The 25,358-nt window shown below is 40.4% G+C and overlaps 1 protein-coding gene across 1 annotated transcript in view; it reads left to right on the forward strand.

The window, feature by feature from the left end:
• The window catches only part of LOC127803409 (uncharacterized), a 109,906-nt gene that overhangs the window by 29,976 nt on the left and 54,572 nt on the right, over positions 1-25,358 (forward strand). The window contains exon 5 of the mRNA XM_052339609.1: positions 18,799-19,129. Coding sequence (XP_052195569.1) covers positions 18,799-19,129 — 331 coding nt within the window. The remainder of the gene's footprint in view (positions 1-18,798; positions 19,130-25,358) is intronic.

Below are 25,358 nucleotides of genomic sequence, written 5' to 3' on the forward strand. Positions count from 1 at the left end.
GGTGCACAGGTTGCTGAGATACGTCAAAGTCGATGGTTGGGAATAGTCCAACTTCCCCATCATATGCTAAGTCATGTCTTAAACTTTGAAACTCTTTTGCATTCTTGAAAAAAGTTTTTCCCCATGTGCTGGCTGTACTCTAATTTACCATTAAAGGTTTTTAATTGCACTTACTTTGTTTACATTCCACAAATATTTCGCTACAAATTGGATCCCACAACTTAAAAGTGTGGTGGGTTATGCTCCTAATAAAAATGGGTACAAGTGTTTTAACCCTGTGACAAAGAAAACTCATATAAGCATGGATGTGTCTTTCATCGAAAATCAACCCTATTTTCCCAAAATTCATCTTCAAGGGGAGCATGATGTAGAAGAAGATAATTTTTTTGGAAAATAATGTAGAAGAAGGTATTGTCTTGAAAACCCATGAACCCCTTCCAACCATGATTGGCACTTTGCTCCACTTTGATAAGCAATCCGAGGAAATAGGTGCTCAGGAAAATAATGAATATGATGTGTCTAGCTCACAAGTGCCAAGCATGATGGAGTTGAAGCCAGGGGGAGAATTGCCACAAATGGACCAAATCAATCCAAAATCGAAGCTTCAGTTTTATACCAGAAGACAAACTTAGAAAAATACGATCGATCTGAATATCCCTCCAACAACTAAACAATCAGCATCTCCGGACACCTTATTGCCACTAGAAAAGGAGTAAGATCTTGTACCAAATACCCTATTGCCAGATACTTGTCATACTAGAAAGTAGAAATTGTCCAATCATCACAAAGCTTTCCTTTCAAATATTTCTGACTTGCATGTTCCAAGAACTATTCAAGATGCCTTAGGTGATCTGGATTGGAAGGTAGTGGTAAAGGAGGAGATGAATGCTCTTGAAAAGAATGGGACTTGGAAGATTTTGGAGCTATTAAGGGGCAAGACAACTGTAGGTTGTAAGTGGGTCTTCACCATAAAATGTAAAGTAGATGGGAGCATAGAGAGGTACAAGGTGAGACTTGTTGCCTAGGTGTTTACCCAAACTTACGACATTGACTATCAAGAGACCTTTGCTTTGGTAGCAAGGATAAACTCTATTCAAGTACTCCTCTCTCTAGTATTGAATTTCAATTGGCCTCTACACCAACTTGATGTAAAGAATGGAATGTCTTTTTGAATGACAATTTGGAGGAAGAAGTGTTCATGGACCTTTCACCTGGATTTGAGAAGAGCCTCGGTACCAGCAAGGTATGCAGATTAAAAAAGTCCTCTTATGGTCTAAAATAGTCACCAAGAGCATGGTTTGAAAGGTTTGGAAAAGCGGTGAAGAGCTATGGTTACACTTAGAGTCAAGCTTATCCCACAATATTCTACAAGCACTTGAGGGGCGGTAAAAATGCTATTTTAATTGTATATGTGGATGATATAATAATGACTAGTGATGACATTGCAGGAATTGGAGAGCTTAAGAGAAAGCTAGTACATGAGTTTGAGATCAAGGATTTGGGAACCCTAAAGTACTTTCTTGGGATGGAACTTGCAAGATCAAAGGAAGAAATCTTTGTCAATCAATGTAAGTATGTCTTGGATTTACTCAGTGAAATAGGAATGCTTGGATGCAAGGTAGTCGAGACTCCCATAGAACCCAACTTGAAGCTTTAACCTGTCGAAACCAAGGATGTGGTAAATAGAGAGAAATACCAAAGACTTGTGGGTAGACTTATCTATCCATCCCACGCCTGACCTAATATAGCTTTTGCAGTAAGTGTGATAAGTCAATTTATGCACTCGCCAAGTTCAGAGCACTTTGAAGTTGCCTACAGAATCCTAAGGTACCTAAAGGGAACACCTTGAAAAAGGTTTGTTCTTCAAAAACTGAGGACATCTTCATATAGAGGCCTATATTGATGCAGATTGGGCAAGCAACATTACAAATAGAAGATCTATATCGGGTTGCTACAGCTTCATGGATGGTAATCTTGTTACTTGGAGGAGTAAGAAATAGAATGTGGTAGCTAGAAGTAGTGCTAAAGCTGAATTCCATTCAGTAGCCCACGGGATTTGTGAGGTTATGTGGATAAAAAGATTACTAGAGGACGTGGGGGTTTCCAATTTCTTACCAACAAAGGTCTATTGTGACAACAAAGCTGCAATTTCTATTGCCCACAATCCGATTCTCCATGACAAAACAAAGCATGTAGAGGTGGATAAACATTTTATCAAGGAGAAACTCGACAATAGGATAATCTGTATGCCCTACATTCCAACAGTTGATCAAGTTGCTGATGTTCTCACAAAGGGATTACACAAGAGATAGTTTGAAAATCTAGTGAGCAAGCTTGCTATGGAAGATATCTTCAAACCATCTTAAGGGGGAGTGTGGAAATGGAAAGGAGTCAATTCCCTTGATCAACGGGAATCAACTCTGATCTCTTGATTGATGCTCTAAATCCCTTTCTTTGGTTGATTGTTTTCATTTTTAGGTTTAGGAATATTTTGTATATTCTGTGAATTTTTCCTAATATGTTGTATCATTTCTTTATAAGAAGGGAGGAACCATTGTTTTTCTAATTGACAATGAAATAGATTTCCTATTCCATATCTATTCTTTCCAGTTTACAGACATGCTTGCCTAATTTACAAGAATCAAACTCTGGACTAGTCAATGAAGACAAGGAAGGAACCATTTTCCAAAGAGTGCACAAGTGAGGATGACCAAGCCAGGAATGAATCTGAAGAGGAGATGCCACTATAGTAGCACAAGCAGTTGCCATAGATGATGGCAAGGCAAGATGGTAAAGTCCCTCAAACTCATGCCGGTGCCAATCATCCATCCAGTACCTCGATCCTGCACAAGAATGGAATTAAAATAAAAAATAACACGAATATGAAGGGACTGAGCGAAGCGATTAATAGAAATGAGATTATATGGACAACTAGGAATATATAATACAGAATTAAGAGAAATAGATGGAAGATCATCAACCATACTAACACTTGTGGGAATGGTTTTAGAACCATTAGCCACAATAATAGGAGGAAGGGAAACAGATGAATCAAAGTGAGAAAGTAAAGATTTATTACCAGAAATATGTTTTGAAGTGAGAGAATCTAGAATCCAAGGACTAAGAGAGGCATGTGAAAGACATATACAAGAATTACCAATGGATGACAATGTGGAACAAGAAATAGCCTGCCAAACCACCTAAAACTGATGATATTCTGCCAACTCATCACTAGAGATGGTTAAGGGCGGGCTAGTCTCTCAATGTGAGTAGAAGTGTCAGACATCACTAACTGCTCTTGTGCACTCTCAGGGGCTGCAACATTAGCTTTAGTAGGCTGACCATGAAGTGTCCAGGGCAACGGCAGCAGTTACAGAAAGGCCATTTACCACCCTGGCCACATCCAACACCTCTACCATAACCACCACCAGAACTACACTCAGATGAAGAGCCACGAGTCTGAGAAGCAAGAGCAGACCACTCTCTAACTGAAGCCTCAGAAAAAGTCTGCGTGGTATGAAGAATCTGGGCAAATACCTCTTCCATAGCAGGTACAGCTGGACCACTCAAAATTTGAGTACAAATTCTCTCCGTATCAGCCCCAAGACCATCTAGGGTAAGTGCCATTAACAATTTATCCCTCTGTTTCTTCTGCTCAGCAAGATAAGGTGTAATAGGGAACATCTCATTAAAATCCATCACAGCAGACTAGATTCGACACAATAAGTAGCCACATCCAAATCTCCCTTCTGAATATAGAGCAAATTACCACTATATCATTAATGTACAGCTGCTGAGCATGAGACAAAAAATCAAAACTGGTCTTGTAAACACAAAATAGAGGGACTAAATTAGCATCTATTGACTGCCACAACAATGTGACCAACTGTACATCCACTCTATCCCATAAACTCTTATCTGATTTGGCTATATCGGATAGCTGTTTACTCAGATGATAAACCACATTTGGACAGAGGCAGACTAGGAAAGATAATTCTTGCCATTCAATTTCTCAGTTTTAATGGCAGGAATACCAGAAAATGATGGTACAGTGACAGGAGAAGATGAACTGACCACTCCAGAATTTGATGAGGTTATAGCTCAAACCTGAGACAACAAAATTGGCCAGATGTAGATTGACTGGGAATCACCTAAGACAGAACCCAGGTGCAAAATCTCAGATTGAAGAAGAATAAACAGATCAGATTGAAGAAGCAACCAAACCACTCCAGACTAAATTGAGATCAGATTGCTCCAGACCAGATAACGTGACTTCCAAATCTGCAGACCAGGTCACGTAATATCCAGTACTACGTCAGATTGCAAATTCTTGTTGCAGAAGTTCAGATCAATTACTGAACCAAGGCTGATCTCTCACAACAGAGCAGATCAAGTAACACAGAACAAACAAAACAAACAAACAAACAAACTCTGTACAACTAAGAGAAACAGCACCATGCACAATATTACTAAGCTGTATCCTTCTAACAAAATTTCATAAAGTAAAGTGCCTCTTTTTCCTTCCATTTACATGCTTCTATCAGATATTATCCTATTAAACTATTTTACTATTCTTTATTCTTTTTATTAGAATTATTAGTATAATTGTACATATTTTATATGTATTTTATTTGTAATTATTAGGCCTTATAATTAGCCCTAGCTTAAGCCCGTAGATTAAGGCCCATTATGCCTATTATAAATAACAAGTTAAGAGAGTCTAGTCTCTTAGGTTTTTCTCTCCAAATCATTCTCTCACATGGTATCAGAGCCACCGGTGAGAAAAACCCTAAGGCGCCGCTATGTATCCTTCTATAGCGGTTTCCAAGCCTTAAAAATCCTTTTTTTCTCTCTCGTTGCCACCCCTGTCAAGGCTGGAAGTCCACTATCTGGCCACCATTTGTCTGCACCGCTGCCACCATAGTGTTCACCGTTGTTGGATTGGCTGACCACCAAAGACCTATTGCCGCTGGAGCCGTCACATGCCGTCCATCTTTTTTTGGCCAATTGCCACGTGCCGGCATGTGGGAGCGTGTGCATCGCCAGAATTTCGCTGTCTTCTCACTAGAATCTTGACGGAGCCTCCCGAACTTGTCCTTGGTGTTTGTTTTCCCAAAAACCATCCTGATCTGTGCGTATCAATTATCCAATAGCTTTTAAACACTGGAGTTTCAGTCTATTTGCTTGAACCCCATCATGTCGTTCTTGAGTGATGCCAACTCTACTCTTGGTGCATTATCTGCATCTTAACCCTTTACCCTTTCCAACATAGGGACCACTATTATCACCTTTGACAAATTGATAGGGTTTGCCAACTATTTCTCATGGGTAGCCTCTGTCAAGATGTGGTTCAAGGGGCAGAGACAAGCAGACCATCTCACCAAGAAGGCAGAGGATGTCGACGAAGCCAACAAGGCTAAATGGGAATAGGTTGATATTCAGTTGTGTAATATTTTATGGAATTCCATTAACCAATCTGTTTTGCAGTTGTTTCGGCCATTTGAAACTTGTTATGAGGTTTGGAACGAAGTTGTTGAGTGTTATACCAACGACATTCAACATCTCTATACTGTTGTTCACTCTATCAAGAACATCTAGCGGGGTCAATCTATGGAATCCTATGTGGGTTAGATGCATTCTCTCATGCAGGAGTTTGAAGCTCTTCTTCCATACTTTGCTTCCAAAGCTGCTCGTGATTCTCAACGGGAAAAACTGTTCATGGTCCTTACTTTATCTAGTCTCAAGCTTGAGTTCGAGGCTGTCCGCCATCAAATCTTGACTGGGTCCATTAACTCTACTATGAAAGATACATACAAAAGATTGCTTAATATGGCTGATAGTTCTTCCTCTACTAGTGCTTTTATAGGTGCCCTTCTTGAGGCCTCTGCTTTTGTGTCTCAAACTTCAGGTGGTAATCAGGGTCGGTTTGGTAGCCGTTCTTGCCCCTCAGTGCAACTTTTGCAAAAAAAGAGCATGAGGAAGACAAGTGGTGGAAGAAGCATGGTAAACCAACTGCCCCTCCTGCATCTTAGACATCTCGAGCGACTCACATTGCACAGAGTGACCCTAGTCTAGCATCAAGCCCTCCAACGGTAACCCTGCCTATTACTGACTATGAGGCTTTCTTGAAATTATAGGCATCTCAGCAATTTATTGGTAATCCCATGGCTTGTGTTACTCAAAGCCCTTCTATTGGGCCTTGGATTTTGGACCCTGGCGCCACCGATCACATGTGTGGTAATAAAGATTTTTTCTCTACCCTTACCTTTTCAGAACATTTATCAACAATCACTCTTGCAGATGGCACCAAAACGCCAGTCAAAGGTATAGGGAAAACCTCTCCTACCTCCTCTCTCTTTAAATTCTGTCCTTTGTGTCCCACGTAGTTCTTTTAATTTGCTCTCTGTTAGTTAATTTACTAGAGAACTAGATTGTTCAATAACCTTTACTTCCACTTCTGTTTGTGTGCAAGACCGGGGTACAGGGCGGACGATTGGTATCGGGTGTGAGTCACGGGGTCACTATCATCTTGCTGTGCCTAGTTCGCTGGTAGCTTGCACCAGTGCGGCTTCCCCAGACTTTCTCCACTCTCGTCTCGGTCATCCCAGCCTCTGCAAATTGAAGAAATTAGTCCATAGTTTGTCGTCATTATCCACCTTTAATTGTGAATCATGTCAGCGTGGTAAATACGCTCGTAGTTCTTTTTCTACTTGCGTCAATAATAGGGCTGAGGCTCCCTTTTCCCTTGTGCACTTTGATGTATGGGGGCCCAGTCGAGTCAACTCTACTCTAGATTTTTCATATTTCGTTACTTTTATTGATGACTTTTCTTGTTGCACTTGGTTGTTTCTCATGAAGAGTCGGTCCGAATTGTTTTCTGTTTTTCAAACATTTACTACTGAAATAAAAACACAGTTTGGAGTTTCTATATGTGCTTTACGTAGTGATAATGCCCTTGAGTACTTTTCCTCTCAATTTACTGCTTTCGTGACAGCTAATGGCATCTTGCATATGTTTTATTGTCCTTACACACCTCAACAAAATGGTGTTTCTGAGCATAAAAATCGTCATCTCATTGAAATTGCACGAACACTATTTTTACATGCCAATCTTCCCATTACTGCATGTTATTTGATAAATTGCATGCCATCTTCAATGTTACAAGACAAAATTTCTCATTCTCTTTTTGTTCCCTACATAGCCACTTTATTTTGTTCCCCTTCGTCTATTTGGATGTATCTGTTTTGTGCATTCTTTTTCACCTGGACAGTATAAACTTGCTACCAAATCTCTCAAGTATATCTTTCTCGGCTACTCCTGGTTGCAAAAAGGCTACAAGTGTTATTTTCCTGACTCGAACCGCTATCTTATGTCTGTTGATGTCACTTTCTTTGAACAACAGTCTTTCTTCTCGGTTGCTCAGCTTGAGTTATAGAGTTTTGACTAGGTATTACCTATTCCTTTTTTTTCTTTTTCGTTGCCTTCTTCAGGTCCGTCTGTCTCCTCTTCTGTGGACCTCCCACTACCATCTTTAAGTCCACATTCTACGGATCCTCCACTTATTACATATCATCGTCATCCTTAACCTGCTTGCTGGCGCTAACATTCCTACAGAAGAGGACTCTACTGACTCACTCTCTCCGTCAGTGGTTCCTCTTGCAACAGATCTTGAGCCAGATAGCCTTCCTATTGCTCTCCGCAAAGGTATAAGGTCTACTCATAATCCATACTCTCTTTATAACTTTTTGTGCTATGACCGTTTGTCACCTTCTTATGGTGCCTTTATTTCGAATCTTTCCTCTGTTTCTGTTCCTAAAACCACAGGTGAAGCCATGTCGCTTCCTAGTTGGCGCCAGGCTATGTTAGATGAGATTGAAGCCTTACATTCAACAAGTACTTGGGATTTGATACCTTTACCACCAAGAAAGACTCATGTTGGTTGCCAGTGAGTGTTCACCCCTAAAGTGGGCTCGAATTGATAGGTGGATCATTTTAGGGATTATAGTGATACCTTCTCTCCTATTGCTAAAATGGTCTTTGTTTGCCTATTTCTCTCTATGGCTATCATGCATCATTGGCCGCTTTATGAGCTAGATATTAAAAATTCATTTCTTCATGGCGATTTGTAGGAGGAGGTATATATGGAGCAACCACCTAGTTTTGTTGCTCAAGGGAGTCTAATATAGTCTGCAAACTGAAGAAGTCTCTTTATGGTCTGAAACAATCTCCACAAGTGTGGTTCGGTAGGTTCATCATCAATGTTCTAAAAGGCGGCTGCCTAGGCCGCCTACGCACTAGGGCTGCCGCGATTAAGGCTAAATCGGCCCCACTAGGCGCCGACCATATTAATGGGGCTCGATCAGCAATCGCCTAGGTGCTAGGGTAGCCGTGATTAAGGCCAAATCGGCCCCCCTAGGCGCCGACCAGATTAATGGGGCCCGATCGGCGCCTAGGCAGCCTGGACTTGTCGCCGACCTAGGCCGCTTAGGTCGTTCACTCTCTCTCTTTGGACGCGGCATGGACTTATTGTCGCCTGGGTCGTTCACTCTCTCTTGTCGGATGCGGCTTAGACTTGTCGCCGCTTGGGTCTTTCGTGGCCTAGACTTGTTGCCACCTGGGTCGTTCACTCTCTCTCGTCGAATGCGGCCTGGACTTGTCGCCTTGCTCCTTGCTGAGCCATCTTTGTCCTTGCTTCTTGCTTGCAGCAAGTTACAGCAAGTAACAAGGATCATCTTGCTGTTGCTTATTCATCTTAAATAACATCAAAAAATTAAAACTAAAAAAATATATATATTTTTTCTAGGTGTCCTAGGTGCTAGGTCCTCGTCTGGCGCCTGACTAGCGCTTAACGCGTTTTAGAACATTGTTCAGCACTGTGGTTCAAGCCTTTGGTCTCATTCGGAATGAAGATGATCATTCGATTTTCTATTGATACTCCTCTTCTTTATGCATCTACCTTGTTGTTTATGTGGATGACATTGTTATCACATGGAGTGATCAAGTTGGCATAGAGAAGTTGAAGGCGCATCTACATCAGCACTTTCAGACCAAAGACCTGGACAGACTTAGGTATTTCTTGGGTATTAAAGTTGCGCAATCAAGAGATGGTATCTCAATCTCTCAAAGGAGCACTTTTCAAATCCTGGAAGATATTGAAGACTAGTAGGCAAGTTGAACTATCTCACAGTTACTCGTATTGACATTGCTTTGCTATGAGTGTAGTTAGTTAGTTTCTCAGTTCTACATGTGATTCACACTGGGATGCTATTATCTGAATTTTGAGATACATCAAAAGAGCACCGTGTAAAGGGCTACTATATGAGGATAAGGGACATATTGATATTTGTTGTTATGCTCATGCAGATGCAGATTGGGTAGAATCTCTTTCTAATCGTAAGTCAACCTCTGAGTATTGTGTTCTTGTGGGAGGAAATCTAGTTTCTTGGAAAAGTAAAAAACAAAATATAGTAGCTAGATCCAGTGCAGTGCAACTTGTGAGCTAATTTGGCTTAAGCAACTCCTGCAGGAACTCGGGTTTTGTGAAGTGTTCCCCATGAAACTTGTTTGTGATTATTAGAATTATTAGTATAATTAGATATATTGCATATTTATTTATTTATTTGTTATAACTATGTGTAATTAGGCTAAGTCTATAGGCTAAGCCCGTAGGTTATTAGGCCCATTGTGTCTATTATAAATAACACACTAAGAGACTAATCTCTTAGGTTTTTCTCTCATAATTGGTTTCTCACATGGTATCAGAGCCACCGGTGAGAAAAACCCAAATCACCGCTGTGTCTCTTTTTCCAGCGGCCTAAAAACCCTAGTTTTCTTCTTCACTGTCACTGTTCACGCAGAAAAAAAAAAAAAAAAAAAACCCTAGTTTCCCTCCACCGTCACTGTTCACGCTGGAACATCACTTTCCGGCTGTCGTTTGCTGGAACCGACCCCACCCTCGGGTTCGCCGCCTTCAGGTCGAGGTGTCGCCGGAAAATCAAAGCCGCCGGAGCTCCCACGCGTCGCCACGTGCCGCCGCCACGCACAGCCTTCGGCCCCCACGCGCCGGCGCGTGAAGGCGTGTCCGTCGTTCGTTTTCCTTCGGCTTCTCCAGATCAGCTCGCCTCCCTTCCCTAGGCCTATTCCCGGTGTCAAATCCTTGCTATGTCTAACCTCAGTGATGCAATTTCTGTTGGCGCTACTCCCGCAACTGCACCTGTTACTCCTGCTGCCTCTCAGTCCTTTATAGTCTCCAATTTCAGAACAACGAATATCACCACGGTTAAGTTGATAGGGTCTGCCAATTATTTCTCAATGGCAGCCTCTGTCAAAATGTGGTTCAAAGGGCAAGGCCAAGTCGATCATCTTACCACAGAGGCTGAAAGTGTGCCGGAAGCCAATCGGGCTAGATGGGAACAAGTTGATGCCCAATTATGCAGTCTCCTATGGCAGTCCATTGATCCATCCATCATGCAGCTCTTTTGGCCATTTGAAACTTGTGTTGATGTGTGGAAGGAAGCTGAAGAATGTTATACGAATGACATCCAGCGTTTGTACACTGTGGTCTCTAATATCAAGAATTTGAAGCAAGAGTCGTCTATGGAATCTTATTTGGGACAGGTTCGGGCTCTCATGCAAGAATTTGATGCTCTTCTTCCCATTACTATGACCAAGACCGAACAGGTTGTTCAAAGAGAGAAGTTTTTTATGGTTATTGCTCTTTTCGGTCTAAACCCAGAGTTTGACGGCATTAGACATCAAATCTTGACCAGCTCCACTAATCCTACCATGAAGGACTCTTTTAAAAGGTTGTTGAACATGACCGGTGCTCATGGTATGTCCTCTTCCTCTCATGTTGTTCCTCCAGCCAAATCTTCAGCCCTTGTATCTCAGGCTTCTCCCTCAGGAGGAAATAGAGGCCATAATAATAATCGGACACATCCACAGTGTACCTTCTGTAAAAAACTGGGTCATCTTGAGGACAGGTGTTGGAAGAAACATGGTCGGCCCGCTGCTCCGCCTACATCATCACCCAGTGCCACTCATGCATTTCAGAGTGATCCTAGTTCTACCCAATCAGCATTGGGTTCACAGTTGATACCTATGTCTGCAGCTGAGTATGATGTTTTTTTGAAGTTTCAGACCATCCAACAGTCTCATCCTGGTAATCCCGTTGCTTGCATTGCTAAAAGCCCATCTCTTGGTCCTTGGATTATAGATTCTGACGCCACTGATCATATGTGTGGTAATGAACTTCTTTTCTCTTCACTTATTCTGATACCTTGCCTACAGTTACCCTGGCTGATGGCACCAAAACTGCAGTTAAAGGGATAGGCCAAACCATGCCTACTTCGTCTTTATCTTTAAATTCGGTTTTATATGTCCCTGGCAATCCTTTCAATTTGATTTCAGTTAGCCAGCTTACTAAAACCCTTAACTCCTCAGTCACTTTCACTCCTACCTCTGTTTGTTTACAGGACCAGGGTACGGGACGGATGATTGGCGTCGGGCGTGAGTCACAGGGTCACTATTATCTGGCTGTGCCAATGGCTTGCACAAGTGCTGTTTCCCCATATCTCTTTCACTCTCGTCTTGGTCATCCTAGTCTCTCCAAATTGAAGAAATTAGTTCCTAGTTTGTCATCGTTGTCTATTTTTTATTGTGAGTCATGTCAGCGTGGTAAACATGCATGTAGTTCTTTTTCCAGTCGTGTCAATAATAGGGCTGAGGCTCCCTTTTCTCTTGTGCACTCTGATGTATGGGGGCCCAGTCGTGTCACTACTATTCTTGGTTTCTCATATTTTGTTACTTTTATTGATGACTTTTCTCGCTGCACTTGGTTGTTTCTCATGAAGAGTCGGTCTGAGTTGTTTTCTATCTTTCAGACATTCACTGCTGAAATAAAAACACAATTTGGAGTTTCTATACGTACTTTACGTAGTGATAATTCTCCCGAGTACTTTTCTTCTCAATTTACTACTTTTATGACTACTTGTGGTATTCTGCATCAATCTTCTTGTCCTTATACATCTCAACAAAATGGTGTTGCCGAGTGTAAAAATCGCCATCTCATTGAAACTGCACGAACACTACTTTTACATGCCAATCTTTCCACCAAATTCTGGGGAGATGCTGTTCTTACTGCGTGTTATCTGATCAATCGCATGCCATCTTCAGTGTTAAAGGACAACATCCCTCACTCTCTTTTGTTCCCCTCCCAGCCCCTTTATTCTGTTCCCCTTCGTGTATTTGGATGTATCTGTTTTGTGTATTCCTTTTCACCGGGACATGATAAACTTGTTGCCAAATCCCTTAAGTGTATTTTCCTCGGTTACTCCCGGTTGCAGAAAGGCTATAAATGTTACTCTCCTGAGTTGAACTGTTATCTTATGTCTGCTGATGTCACATTCTTTGAACAACAATCCTTCTTCTCGGTTGTTCAGCCCGATTCATAGCGCCTTGACCAGGTATTGCTTATTCCTTCTCTTCCGTTGCCCTTATCAGATCCGTCTGTCTCTTCCTCGGTGGACCCTTCACTTCCATCTTCCAGGCCACACTCCCCGACTCCTCCACTTCTTACTTATCACCACCGTCCTCATCCTGCTCCTGGCACCGACATTCCTCTTGACTGCGACTCCCCTGACTCACTCTCTCCGTTAGTGGTCACTCTTGCCATGGATCCTCAGCCCGACAACTTTCCTATTGAACTCCGCAAAGGTACACGGTCTACTTGTAATCCACATCCTCTTTATAATTTTTTGTGTTATGACCGTTTGTCACCTGCTTATAGTGCTTTTGTTTCGAGCCTTTCTTTTCTTTTGTTTCTATTCCTAAAACAACAGGTGAAGCCATGTCCCATCCTGGTTGGCGCCAGGCTATGTTAGATGAGATGGGTGCTTTGCATTCTACTGGCACTTGGGATTTGGTGCCTTTGCCACCAAGAAAGACTCCCGTTGGTTGTCAGTGGGTGTTCACCCCTAAAGTGGGCCCCGACAGACAGGTGGAACGTCTTAAAGCCCGCTTGGTTGCCAAAGGCTTTACACAGATCTATGTGTTGGATTACAGTGATACCTTCTCTCCAATTGCTAAAATGGCCTCTGTTCGCTTATTTCTCTCTATGGCTGCCACGCGTCATTGGCCGCTCTATCAACTGGACATTAAGAATGCCTTTCTTCACGGTGATTTGCAAGAAGAGGTTTATATGGAGCAACCACTTGTTTTGTTGCTCAGGGGGAGTCCAATGTAGTCTGCAAACTCAAGAAGTCTCTCTATGGTCTAAAACAATCTCCACGAGCGTGGTTCGGCAGGTTCAACACTGTGGTTCAAGCCTTTGGTCTCACTCGAAGTGAAGCTGATCATTCAGTTTTCTATCGATATTCTTCTTCTTTATGTATCTACCTCGTTGTTTATGTAGATGATATTGTTATCACAGGGAACGATCAGATTGGTATACAAAATCTAAAGGAACATCTCCATCAGCACTTTCAGACTAAAGATCTAGGCAAACTCCGGTATTTCTTGGGTATTGAAGTTGCTCAATCAAGAGATGGAATCTCAATCTCTCAGAGTAAGTATGCACTTGACATCTTAGAAGAAACTGGTATGGTGAACTGTAAACCGATTGACACCCCAATGGACCCAAATGTCAAACTCTTGTCGGGATAGGGGGAGTCTTACTCAGATCCTGGAAGGTATAGAAGATTGGTAGGCAAACTGAACTATCTCACAGTCACTCGTCCTGACATTGCTTTTGCTGTGAGTGTGGTGAGTTAGTTTCTCAATTCTCCATGTGATTCTCACTGGGATGCTGTTATCCGGATTCTGAGATATATCAAACAAGCACCGGGTAAAGGGTTACTCTATGAGGATAAGGGGCACACATATATTTGTTGTTATGCAGATGCAGATTGGGCTGGCTCTCCTTCTGATTGTCGGTCGACCTCTGGATATTGTGTTCTTGTGGGAGGAAATTTGATTTCTTGGAAAAGTAAGAAACAAAATGTAGTAGCTAGATTCAGTGCAGAGACAGAGTATCGGGCTATGGCTAATGCAACTTGTGAGCTCATCTGGCTTAAGCAACTCTTGGAGGAACTCAAGTTTTGTGAAGTGTCTCCTATGAAGCTTGTTTGTGATAATCAGGCTGCCTTGCACATTGCTTCCAATCCAGTGTTCCATGAGCGGACTAAGCATATTGAAATCGACTGTCACTTTATTAGAGAAAAGCTGGTTGAAGGTGTTATTGTTACAGAGTTTGTTAACTCCAGTGATCAACTTGCCGATGTCTTCACCAAGTCTCTAAATGGTCCTCGAATAGAATATATATGTAACAAGATTGGTGCATATGATATCTATGCTCCAGCTTGAGGGAGAGTATTAGAATTATTAGTATAATTAGAGTATTAGAATTATTAGTATAATTAGATATATTGCATATTTATTTATTTATTTGTTATAACTATGTGTAATTAGGCTAAGTCCATAGGCTAAGCCCGTAGGTTATTAGGCCCATTATGCCTATTATAAATAACACACTAAAAGACTAATCTCTTAGGTTTTTCTCTCATAATTCTTTTCTCACAGTGATAATTAGGCTGCCTTGCACATTGCTTCCAATCTAGTGTTTCATGAACGAACAAAACATATTGAAATCGACTGTCATTTTATTAGAGATAAGTTAGTTGAAGGTGTTATTGTTACAGACTTTGTTAACTCCAATGATCAACTTGTAAATGTCTTCACAAAGTCTCTAAAGGGTTCTAGGGTAGAATATATTTTTGTAACAATCTTGGTGCATATGATATCAATGCTCCAGTTTGAGGGAGAGTATTAGAATTATTAGTATAATTATACTTATTTCATATGTATTTTATTTGTAATTATTGGGCATTGTAATTAACCCTAGGTTAAGCCATTAAGGCCTATTATAAATAGCAAGTTAAGAGAGGGTAGTCTCTTAGGTTTTTCTCTCCAAATTATTCTCTAACACTTTTCATTGTTTGCGCTTTATTTCGTTTGAAGAAATATGTTTATGGAAGATGTAATTCTTAACTTCTTCAGGGTTAATGTAAGGACCCTGACTTGTGCTTGGGTGCGCTTGGCCATTGCAGCATTCTGGCATGAGGGAGGCATGCCCACATAGGTAAGTGCTGCGGTAGCACATGGCGTGAGGTCTTCATGCCAAGACAAGGTGCAGACGATGGGGACTTGACCAAGTTTCAGTGTTGGGAAGCAATGCCAAGGTATTTTGGCATGCAAGATGCCTCTTAGAGCAGGCTGCATGGGCAGCAGGCATGTGTAGATAGGGCGCACAAGCCAGCATTACAGCATGTGGGTGCAAGTCAGTGGGCTGTTGGATGCATCAGGTTGCGGGCTAGGGGTGCAAACAGTTAGATGGGATGTGTGGGCAAGACTCAATGGGGGCCAAGCGTGCAGACAGTGTGAACATGTGGGGCATTGTGGCCACATGCATGTAGCAAGGTAGTAGTCAGGGTGCATGCTTCTGGCAGCAAGGCCATATGCACGCATGGCAACTGATTGAGGCAAATGACATGGACAAGCCAGAGGGCTGACAATGCACATGGGGTGCAGGTGGCATGGGCTGCACTACGCACGGGGGATGCTATGGTTGCATGCAATAAACTGTTGGCGCATGTGGGGAATGCGAAAATGGCATGACCATCAGAAGCAAGTGCTTCTTGTCAGGCACAATTAGGGCAAGCTTGGCACAAGCTCACCTGCAAGAAGCCATGTGATGCAAATAGGGACAGAATGGCCAAAAAAAGACACAAGAAGGATGCAGTCCTGAAGAAGTGGATAGTAAATAACACACTGAAACAACTAAAATCACACCTTTTAGAACCTAGCACAGCAAAGTAGCAGCAGCTTCTTGCTAGCATGTCTCATGCCTATGGCAGTGATGGAGGGATTGGCAGGCGCCACAGGGTTGAATCCTCAAAACCCAAGCCTCAAATCTTCAAAACTCTATCTGGTTGGGAGCTGAAACTCTCTGTAGAGATTTCTGTCTTCAAAATGCTGAAGAGGTCCCTTAAAAGTGGCTGAGAAGCTCTATTTGTACCAGACCTCAAGATTCCAAGAGAAGCCAACTCCTATTTTGTGAATGATTGCTAAAACTAATCTTTTTGGAGACCTAACAAAACACTTGCTCTTACAGAAAAGAGACCTCAAAACTAACACCAAAATATACCCAAAGTTGAAAGTTACCAAAATACCCCTAGCACCCAATTTGGAAAAAAGAAACACATGAAAAGTAAAAATTATGAACAGGTCTGCATCACCACGTCTGTCATGAACGTGGTCCCTCAAGTCCATGGACTCACCAGACGGTTTCTGCAAAAGGTTGCCAGTTGCAAATGGTTGCTGTGCGTGATTTGGGTTGTGGGTAGTTCCAGTCAGTTATATAGGTGTGCCTAGTGCTGCCAGAAGGTCTACCACACATTCTAGCAGTCATGGGACAGTTTGGAGCTAATTTTCCACATGCCTACCCCGAACCCTAGGTCATTTGGGGGTGTAAGCCACTGGTCACATGGTGGGCATGTGATCAATTGCCTATTTAAGGCAAGCTATGTGGAACTTTTTGCGTTCAGTTGAGTGTTCTCTTAGCTATTCCTTTTGTAATTTCTTGGTTTTGATTTATAAAGGTTGGGAAGAGGGTTTGTATGCTGTGTGGGTTTGTTCTCTTGTGGATGTGTGTGATTTTCCATTAGGTTGTGTTTGGATAGAGGGATTTGGAATGATGGCATTTCATATTGTCATCTGAAATCACACCTATGTAGGTGTCATTTGAAATCCTTCTATTTCTCTGGTCCAAAGCTAGCGTAGATTTTGGAGCCAAATCCAAATGTTTCTAACAATTATATAACTGAACAATGGATTTGAAATTTCAAATTCTAAATGACAAATGATAGGGTCAAATGACCCTATGCTAATGCAACCTTAGTTGCTTTGTGCAGACCTTCTTGTGGACGAGATTGCACATACTACATCTGGGGCTTAGTGCCATCACAGGGCTGAAAATTAGCCTCGAAATTCCCATTTGACAGTTGCTAAGATGTCTTTCTCCACATTCATTGAATAACTTTGACAAATACTCCTTCAATGACTCTTTTTGCTTTGGTGCTTTTCCCACTGTTCTAAAACTGTTTTTGTCGTATCTTGAACAGCAGTAACCATCTCAATCAACAATTGCTTATCCTCTCCTTCTACAGTCCAATATTTCCTTTATAGTAGCTTGTTTTCCACCTTTAAATGCCACCATCTAATTCTTGGGCTTTGTTTTCTATCATTGTTCCTCCATTTTTGGATATGGGCATCATGGATCATTTATGTTGAATGGCTATGCAATCTCCTTGTTTAACTTTACAATCCCTATAACATAAGCGGTGTCACACACATGGGTCAGGGCGCGACATCAGCTATTTTTTCTGTTTTAATATTCCTTTCGTTTATGCTATGCTTCTATGTTTTCATTTACTTAATGCAATTGTACTTGTTGGGTGATGGCAGCTGTAGGAAGAGAGGATGTCTAGGGGAATATCCCATGTGTAAAGGGGCCGGGGAAAAGACAGAATAGTTAGTTAGGAGGGGTGGAATCTGCTGAGGCAGCACCCAGGCTAGAGGTTATATATCCTCTAGACCCAGCCTGTAGGCGGTATGAAAAAAAGCTGAGGAATATTATTATCCTTCTCTGTTATCTCTCTCTCTCTTTCTCTCCCTCTTTCTATCTCGTTGCTGTATCTCTCCCTAAGAACCCCCACTGACCTTCTAATTCGTACCGAATTAGAAGGTTGCATATTTGTCACTGTCAAGTCCGTGCCAAGCGGTCCTCTTGTCTCATAAGAATGTAGTCTGTTTATGTTGATAAGCCATATTTATTTGTGACCAAGTGTTTATCCCATTTCTTAAAGCTAGTATTTGCAATCTGCACTCATATGTTGTGGCAAAATCTAAAATATCTTTCCGTCATTATTTCTCTCTTCAAAACTGTGACCTCCATGTACATCTCTATTAACATTCACTTCTCTACCACATGACTATTTAAGTCACCTCCTATGATATTCTTCTCTCCTCTAGGTGTTCCTGCTACTAATATTTCCAAATCTCCCCAAATTTTGTTGTCTCTTCTCCTAACTCAACTTGCAGTTATGCCATACAGAAACCAAATAGCAAGTTTTTTCTTATTCTGACTGAAAGAAGTATGTTGATAATGCTAAGGCAGAATAAGTTTAACAATCAATTCCCAACATGAAATTTCTAAATTAATCATCAAAAGCTCTATTTAACTGAGCTCTGAGTTAAACTAAACTTTACCATACTTGATAATACGAAGTAGAGTGCAGTTTAAGCAAGAAAACTGTTCCTACAGAAGCCTAGGTCGGTTGAAAAATTGCTTCTTCCATATTAGGTTTGAAGTCCCTGTGGTGTAATAGACTCAACCCCAATAAAAAAACATTTTGCATCTAAAATACTGACAGTATTCCTACGACATTCTTTTAGGATCAGATTGAAACTGGAAGTGACTACATGAGTTTTGAAGGTGCTCGGAATTTATCTCAGTGCATTTGGATGGAGAAACAAATAATTTTTGAAAGATGCCAAGTTTTTGTTCTGGAATTAAAATTACTATATCTAAAAAATCTTTCAACTGCAGATTATTTTGTGGAATTTGTAGGTTCTCTTAGTTTATAATTTATGGATTGTTTGCATGTCTATTGGATATATCACTTCTACAAGCCCAAATCTCTGGCCATTTATCTTTTAACTATAGTACTTTCTTGATTTCAGCACTCCAAACCTTTCTATTAGAGAGGCAATGGTGACAGATATTTTGTTGGGGAAGAATGATAATGTTGAAGGTGTTTGCACATTTTTTGGGATGAACTTCTATGCGCCTTCTGTTATTCTCACAACTGGTACTTTTATGAGTGGGAAAATTTGGGTTGGTAGAACTTCAATGCCAGCAGGAAGAGCTGGTGAGTCGGCTTCGCATGGTCTCACTGAAAATTTACAGCGTCTTGGATTTGAAACTGACAGATTAAAGACTGGGACACCTGCACGTGTGGACTGTCGTACCGTAAATTTTTCTGGATTGGAGCCACAACGTGGAGATAATGAGGTCTTTCCATTTGATCTTACATATACTATATAGATAGATTATGGGTGCATGGGCTCCCTCGTTTAGACAGGCATTCTTATAATGTGTATGAATGTTTGTGTATTACACCCAGCACATAACTGTGCACAGACTTGTAAGTCGGTTGACCATGCACCATGTATCACAGGTGCACAGAATATTGGAAAAGTTTCAATTTAATACTGACATGTGGACAAACAATATGTTTGAATATGCTAAATATTCCATTTATGTGCACTATATAAGAAAATTATGTAATTTAAAATTATGGTGAATTGGGCGATATTTCCTCGGGCTTTTGACAAATACGGGAATACCCTCACAGTTTTCTAGAAACATTAACATCCCTTGGCAGAGTTATCACACTGTTCAATCTTTGCTGAACATGTCTCTTATGCTCTTCTTGCTTAGTTATTATGTTTACCTAATATTATAACTGTTGGCGAAGATAGAGTAGAAGATAAAGATAGAGTAGCAGCCAGAATTACCCACAACTAACTTACTGATTTATGTTGTATTTTTCTGTAAATTAATTGTTGTAATCCAGTCCTAGAAAGTAGTAAGTAATCTAGTCCTATATTTTAGGAATTATCTAGCCCTAAAACTTAGGAGATTTCTTAGGAGTTGTTCTCTATTTATACTTGTACATTCATTCCTTGTAAATGCGAGAAAGTATTCTTCCTTTTTCCAATTATTTAACACGGTATTAGAGCCGCCATCACAGCCATCACGATATTTCTTCCTTTTTCATTGCATGCTTTCTAACCTCTCTCCGAGTGCCTTCATTGTGTAAATGCAACCCTAGGGTTTAAGCAATGATAGAAATGAAATTGAAGAGAGAGACACAAGAGAGATTGTAATCTGAACTGATGAATATGAAAGCTGAAATTAATGAGAAAGAGTACATGAGCTGCTTAAATAGGCAGCTTAGGACATTCGAAGGAGGCACCGCCTCACTACAACAATAGCTAATTAAACAATAGTAACACATAACAACTGAAAGCATAAGATATAAAGACAGAAACAGCAAGCAAACATTATAACTAAACTTTAGATGCTTTCACACTCCTCTTCAAATCAGGCTCCATGAAGATTGAGCATTTATTCTTGGACAGGCTTGCATCACCACTAGAACCAGCATATACAGGAGACACCTTCAATCCAAGTTTTTGACATAACAATATGAATCGGTCTCTGGACAATCCTTTAGTGAGAATATCAGCCACTTGATCTTTTGTTGGGACATATCTAATTTCAACTTCACCATTTTCTACCTTCTCACGAACAAAATGTACATCAATCTCAATATGCTTGGTTCTAAAATGAAAAATCGGATTTTTAGGCATGCTCTTAGCAGCCAAATTGTCACTCCACACTATAGGAGTAGCAGTACATGGATAGCCTAATTCTAGAAATAGTGATTTCAGCCACATCAATTCAGTTGGCAACTGCTCGATACTCAGCCTCCCCAACTGACCTAGCAACAACCGATTGTTTCTTGGATCCCCATACAATAAGATTGCTTCCAAGATAAACACAAATTCCGTTAGTAGATTGTCGAGTCACCTTGTAGCCAGCATGGTCTGCATGTGTGTAAACTTGTAAAGACATATCATTCAACGAAGGAGAGAAGAACAACCCTAAACCAATAGTCCCTTTAAGATACCGAAGTAATCTCTTACAAGCTAACCAATGTTGAGCCTTAGGATTTGATAGAAATTGACTCAACTTATTAACTGTAAATGCTATGTTAGGACGAATGTATGTTAAGTACTGCAATGAACCAATAAGGGTTTTGTATAAGGATGGACTGGAAAAGGACTCTTCTTCATCAGTTAAAGAATTTCCAGCAGCCATAGGAGTTGCACAAGGCTTGCAATCTTGCATAGCAGCCTTTTTCAACAAATTACCAACATATTTTGTTTGACTTAGATATATACCACTGTTGTCTCTATATGTTTTAAAGAAAGTAATTCACCGAGCCAAGAGTCTTAAGAGCAAAATGTGTGTCCAAGTCACGAATACAAGATCTAAGGGCTGTGGACTTCGAACCTGTGATGAGTATATCATCAACATATACCAAGACAAAAAGCACATAACCAGCTATCTTTTTGATGAATAAAGAAGCATCCGACACAGCCCGAACAAATTCCCAATTCTGTAATGCTATTTTTAGTTTAAGATACCAAGCTCGAGGAGCTTGTTTAAGCCCATACAATGATTTCTTCATTCGACACACATGACTAGGAAATTGAGAACTTATGAAACCTTCCGGTTGAACTATAAAAACAGTCTTGGTCAAATCACCATTAAGAAAAGCATTATTGACATCAACTTATTGAATTTCCCAACCAAAAGTAACTACAAAAGAAAAGAGTACGCTAATGGTTGGAGCTTTAATGACCGGGCTAAAAGTTTCAGCATAATCCACACCCGAAATTTGAAGAAATCCCTTGACAAACAACCTAGCTTTGTACTTAAGTATAGATCCATCAGCATTATACTTCACTTGGAAAACCCATTTACAACAAATTAAGTTCATATTAGGATAAAAGGAAACCAACTCCCAGGTATCATTCTTTTGCAGGCTAGTGTACTCTTGTTCCATAGCCTTAACCCATCGTGAGTCTAAAAGAGCGTCACGAACTGAACTAGGTTCAATGGAGCTCACTAAGGCATTTGGTGAATGGGCAACTAGTTGTTTAGATTTTGATCTTGTGATCATAGGGTGAACAGAAGATGCTGGAATAGGTTTAGTATTTGGTAAGAAAACTGAAGGTGCTGGTAACTGATTACAGATGGTTGGAGATTTGGTGAGACATTAGTTGGTGGAGCCAAATTGTCAGATGTATCACTGGAAACAACACAAGACCGTGCTTGAACTGACAATTGTGCTACTTGAGGACACCTTGAAGAATTAGAAACTGAAGAAAACAATTTTAAAAGGGCAGAAGAATACCTATTTAATTTTGAAGACTGAGGTAAAGGAGGAGGAGTAGAAAACAGAGTATGATAAGGAAATTCACTAGGATTGAACTGAACATGCCTAGATACATACAATCTCCCTAATAGATGCAAGCACTTATAACCAGATTGGGTGTGACTATAACCAGGAAAAACACACTTGGTAAAATGGAAGTCAAATTTATGCTTGTGATAGGGACAAGGGTAAGAAAAGCAAGCACAACCAAATGGTTGAAGAATTGAATAGTTAGGCTATTTGTGGTATAACAATTCAAATGGTATACTAGACTTTAAAGTCGAGGAAGGTAGCTGATTAATAAGATGCACTACTATTTGGAATGATTCAACCCAAAATTTAAGAGGAATATTAGCATGAGATAGCAAAATTTAAGAGGAATGATTCAACCCAAGTAAACCGAGGTTGAATACCATTTTCATGAAGATAAGGCAAGAAAGCTTTAAATTCCCCTCCGTTATTAGTTTGTAATGCTTTGAGTTTAGTTTGATACTGAAATTCAGCAAACTTATGGAAAGTAATAAAGATTCTCAAGGCATCTGATTTAAGTTTAAGGGGATAAAACCAAGTGTATCTAGTGTATGCATCCACAATGATTATGTAGTATCTAAATCCTTCAACGGATACAATAGGGGAAGGACCCCATAGATTAGAATAAACCAACTTCAGGGGTTTAACAATAGTGATTTCATGTTTAGGAAAAGGAAGCTGACTCAACTTTGCAATCTTACAAGAGTCACAAAAAGATAAATCTGAAACAGAACAAGAAATATCAATTTTCTTCAACATAAATTTGAGTACATTAAACGAAGGATGTCCTAGTTTATTATGCCACTGCTGACAAATACTAATATTCTGGATTACATTTGCATCTCTTGGCAGCTCATGACAAATTGAGTTTTCCCATTTACATGAATCATGTTTATTACATGTAGTTAAAAAAGGAAAAGCTGAAGGAACAAACGAAGATGCTAGGGATTGAGCAGAGGTGTTGCCAACAACATAACAAGTTGCTAGTGTCAGCCTATAGAGCCCATTCTTAAGATGTCCCCGAAGTAGCACCAGTTTGGAAGCTTTGTCCTTACTTAAACAAACATCCGAATGAAATTCAACCACAACTTTATGATCATGAGTAAGTTATGACACACTAATTAAATTTTTCTTCATACTTGGGACATGAAGAACTTTAGGTAAGGAAAGAACTAAATTTGAATTAGGCTTGGCTTGTAAATAACTAGTACCAATATGTGTAATAAGCTGTTGCTTACCATTGCCTATCGCAACTTTGTCTCCATAGGTATAAGGAGAATGCAAGGAGAGGTTGTTTAAGTTTGAAGTAATGTGATTAGTTGCCCTAGAATCAACAAACCAAGCTGGTTCTGAAAAATTAGGCTGAGAAGCAAAGTTATTTGGTATGTAAGGGTTAGAAGGACTACCATAGTGAGATCCTTGTATTGAACCCGTATCATTCATGTAGGCTCCATTAGAATCACTAAAGGAGGCCATGTAAGCTCTAAATTCTGACTGACTTCCATTACTTGCTCTGCCAAAACCTTGATTAGGCATATGCTGAAAATTCCTATCAAATCAATGATAGCATCGATCCATACAATGTCTTGGTTTTTCACATAATTGACAATAAACTCTCTTGTTAGATGCTCTACCGCGACCTCTTCCTCCTCCTCTATTAACAAATCCACTCCCTCTTTGATTATAGCCTCCTTTATTATTATTTCCAAAGCTGTTATTTTGTGTAGTAGGAATTGACGCCACATTTACATGCACAGTAGACACAAAATCAAAATTTACAACAGAATTAGGTGAATTCTTGACCGACAATCTTTGTTCATGCATTAACAGTAAGAATTACACCTTTTCCAGATCTCTATCATCCATTTGGTAGGTTATAAGGCTCACAACTATGTCATGCTCCTAATCTAGTCCATTGAGGATAGCAAGTAATAGATCCTTGTCATTTAACGGTTCTCCAATGGCTGCCAAAGCATGTTCTATCATTTTAATCTTTAGTATATAGTCATTGACAGAAAGTGAATCCTTCTTTATAGACCTTAATTGCTGTTTCAACTGGAACGATTTTGCAGTTATTTGGCGTGAATACAAATTTTCTAAAGAAATCCATGCCTTGGTGGATGATTCACAGTGAATCACCTACGCAAGCACTTCTTATCAATGGTGGAAAAGAGCTATCCTAGTAGAAGCTGGTCTGATCAAATCCAATTTAGATATTCTGGATTAATTGCAGCTTCTTCTCCTTCAGAATTAGGTAGAAACTTTAACGAAGGAGATGATTATTGAGGAACAGCACAAGATCAAAATCTCGAATTGTGGCGAGAATTTGTGCTTTCCAGAAAATGTAATTACTAGAATCGAGCTTGATCGGAATGTAATTAAAGGCTTTGGCTGCTGCTGAAAATTCCGACTGAGTAGCAATTGATAAGGAGGAGGAAGATTGAGGAGGAGAAGAGGAAGAGGAGCAGTGTATGATTCGAGGCCATTAGGTTAGAGTAGATGGCTTTGATACCATGTAAATGCAACCCTAGGGTTTAAGAAATGATAGAAATGAAATTGGAGAGAGAGAGACACAAGAGAGATTGTAATCTGAACTGATGAATATGAAAACTGAAATGAATGAGAAAGAGTACATGAGCTGCTTAAATAGGCAGCTTAGTACATTCGAAGGAGACATCGCCTCATTACAACAATAACTAATTAAACAATAGTAACACATAACAATTGAAAGCATAAGATATAAAGACAGGAACAAGCAGCAAACATTATAACAGAACTTTAGATGCTTCCACACATTGCACTCCTTCATTCGTTAGCCATCTGTTTCTGTTGTTGGCCCTCCCAAATTGTCCAGAATGTCTGCACGATCTAATATTGTCAAACATGGAGAGTCTTTGCCTGGGGTGGAGCAGTTTAATGGATTTGTTCTTGAGGTGGAGCAGCCTGTTGATCCTAGTTAAGAGACAAATCATGGTGCTGTTACTGGAGATCTGCCAAACATCCACCTATCCTACCGCCTAGATGGAAAAAACTACTTGCAATGGGTTTGGTGTGAACTTTTCTCAAAGGAAAAGCGAGAATTGCCCATCTCATGGCCTCTCCTCCTAATGCAGATCATCCATTGTTTTCCATATGGGAAATTCAGGATTCCCAGATCATGTCTTGACTGTGGAATGCCATACTCCTTGAGGTAAGTAGGAA

This window comes from Diospyros lotus, chromosome 6 (assembly GCF_014633365.1).
Source record: "Diospyros lotus cultivar Yz01 chromosome 6, ASM1463336v1, whole genome shotgun sequence".
Lineage (NCBI taxonomy): Eukaryota > Viridiplantae > Streptophyta > Magnoliopsida > Ericales > Ebenaceae > Diospyros > Diospyros lotus.